The sequence below is a fragment of the Diorhabda sublineata genome, chromosome Y (genome assembly GCF_026230105.1).
Source record: "Diorhabda sublineata isolate icDioSubl1.1 chromosome Y, icDioSubl1.1, whole genome shotgun sequence".
Taxonomy (NCBI): Eukaryota; Metazoa; Arthropoda; class Insecta; order Coleoptera; family Chrysomelidae; genus Diorhabda; species Diorhabda sublineata.
The window spans coordinates 5,733,794-5,736,955 of NC_079486.1; the positions used below are offsets into that span (position 1 = coordinate 5,733,794).

General features: G+C 36.7%; 1 protein-coding gene across 1 annotated transcript; it reads left to right on the forward strand.

The window, feature by feature from the left end:
* Positions 1-1,399: 1,399 nt before the first annotated feature.
* On the forward strand, positions 1,400-2,473 carry LOC130451912 (uncharacterized). The gene has a single exon (XM_056791266.1). It carries the CDS (start codon positions 1,400-1,402, stop codon positions 2,471-2,473), a length of 1,074 nt encoding a protein of 357 aa, XP_056647244.1.
* Positions 2,474-3,162: the final 689 nt, after the last annotated feature.

Sequence of the window (3,162 nt, forward strand, 5' to 3'; positions counted from 1 at the left end):
ATAAATTGCGGACATTTGTGTTTGAAATTTCTACAGCAACAATGACGAGCGTAGAACTATTACTACAACATATCTACCATGGAAAAACATTGAATAGTTTTACTGCCGAAGAACTAAAGCACTTTCCCATTGAACATCTAATAGAGTGTGTAAGACCTTGGGAATTGTTGGATATGTGGCATAAACTTCCCAATGAATATCGAGGAAATTTTGAACTACAAATACGACTACCTTGTTTCATCCATTACAACCGGCCTGATTGGACAACACATTGTCATGGTCCTCCGAGTTCTCAAGCCACTTGTTTTCTTTGTAACAATAAATAGAATAAACAAGTAGTATTATTTAAATTCAAACATCACCCGAATTCCATTAGTCACCATGTCACAGTTGCTGAGAGTAAACAGCATCAATCATGAATTTACCTTTCAACCTACTACGCCTATTGTGCTCGATCCGAATAATGATTACGAAATAGCTTTGCGTCTTATCACAGTATACCAAACATTGAAAATTGTAAGTTTTACTACTACGATACCAAGGGCAAGCTTCAAAGTTTTGATTTTCCCACAGGATGTTACGAAATTGCCGATCTTGAGGCGTTTATACGAGATAAATTGGGTGTGGACAATTCAACTAGACCAGAGGGTATATTTTCACTAAAACCCAATCACAATACGTTGAAATGTGAAATTTCCAGTAAATACAAAATTTCATTCAAAGAAGATAATAGTCTTGGGAGAATTTCGGGTTTTTCACCGAAAATACTCGACGCAAACAAAATACACTCGTCAAAATCATTAAAGTATCTAGTATTCGCTTCGATTGTAACATTACCACTGGAGCCTTCGATGCAAACAGACCTGCTCATACTATATACGAATTCGTCATACAAGTGGATCCAGGATATTCCATAGACGAAATTCCTCATAATTTGCTCTATTTACCTGTTATACCACAGCGTGAAATAACCAATATCACCGTCATCGCTTTAGACCAAGACGGTCAGCCTGTAAACTTTCGTGGAGAATTAAGTACGTTGGTGTTGGAGCTTAGAGCGCGCGAAGCAAATGGGGCTAATAATAAATCATAAAAGACAGTCTACAGAGCATTCAACTTCATTAGATAAGCTACCATCAAAGCTGAAGCAACTCACGTACGCAAACAAATTGGTTCTGCAATCGTTGGGTTTTAAATTGAAAAAAAAATGACAACAATGTATGGAAAACGTCAACGCCAAAACGACAACATGCCTCCAATGTTTGATATCTACCGTAAGCCGATGTTTGACGATTCAATTTGAAAGGCTGAATACAGAACCTATGCTCCATTTATAAAGTCATTCAATTGCAGTGACATTGTGGAGTTTAGCATTAATCAAGTTGATTCGTTCTTTGCAATGAGCGAAACTTTGTTGTGCATTAAAGGTTCGCTTGAAATACACGGAGCTGGTGACGTAAAATTAGCAAATAATGTTGGAGCCTTTCTATTCGATTCATGTACGTACAGTGAAAGTGCCAGGGAAATGGAAACAGTTCGGGATCCTGGAATAGTGAGTGCCGTACGTGCTATGACTTGTTATAACCAAGAAGATTCAAATCATATGGCTATAGCCGGCTGGAATTACCCGAAAGATCCTATTCTGAATGTTAGCGACAAGTCCTTCAACCTTCAAATACCTCTCAAACATATTTTCAGCATTTTCAACGATTATTCAATGATTACATGTGGGCGTCAAACAATACGACTAGTTCGGGCACGAAATGATAATGATTGCTTATATATTACTGAAAAGAATGTCTCTGTAACGCTCTCCACTACAACAGCTAAAATAAACATTACAAGCGTTGAGCTAAAAGTTAAACATATCTTTCCTAATGACGACATAAAATTAAATCTCATGAAATCCATTCAAAAAGATCAACCTATAGTTATTCCATTTAGGAAGTGGGAGTTACACGAATTACCCTCAATTACTAAAGGAGCAAGACATGAAGTTTGGGCTGTCAAGACATCCACTTCAGTTGAAAGACCTCGTTTTGTTATTGTTTTCTTTCAAACCGGCAAACGTAACTTGAGTACAGCTGACCCGACTTTATTTGACAATGCCGACGTACAAAGTATAAGACTGTCACTTAATGGTGACTATTGGCCCAATGAAAGAATGCAATTGGATTTCGCTAAAACTGATTACAATGAAGCCTATTTTAACTATACTGAATTCTATCCCAACTACGCAAACTCCACACAGAAGCGCCCCCTGCTGGATTATTCTTCTTTCAAGAAACGAGCATTGTTTGTTATCGATTGTTCAAAACAGGAGGAAAGCATGAAGGCATCCACAGTCGATGTGAAACTTGACATTGAAGCAAACATAGGTTTTCCCGAAAATACCAAAGTCTATTGCATCATAATTCACGATTGTGTAATGGAATACTTCCCCCTCACCGAAATTGTTAGAAGCTTGAACTAGATGTTGTGTGAGTTAGTGTTCGAGCAGACGTCAACATGAGAGTAGCTTTTGTAGACATTCAAGGTTTTGTCGTAGACGGTCTTTTCGTTGCCAAAGAGCTCACCATAGAAATTGGCTTCAAAAGTTCACATTACATATTTTTACCACCGCAACCGTTTTCTACATTAAGTAACGAGGACAAAAAGACCACATCATACTTGGAAAGAAATGTGCACGGCATTCGATACTCTTCAGGAGATGTAGAATATTCTAAAGTAAATGAAATATTAGAAAACAAGTTAATGTATGCCGCAGACTACATTTACGTTCGAGGACAACAAAAAGTCGAGTTTCTGCAAAAGAAATGTCACATTTTCGGTATTTTTCCACATATTATTGACGTTTGCAAATTTGATGGTACACCCTGTGAAACTGGAAACTTTGCTCAAGATCCAAACCCCTGTCACGCATCTGGACTATTTTCATGTACTGAAAGAAATGTACAACGTCTCCGTCACTGGTTTTTAAATACTGTATTACCATTATAAATAAAGTTTTTTTTTTTAAATATGGGTTTTATTGAAACACTCTGTATATTCATCAACTTTTATATTACATGAAGATTGGAATTTTCGTTTTACAATTTTCAAAATAATTTTTAAAATTAAAACAAATACAGCCACTAATATTACACATGACATAGCAAAAAC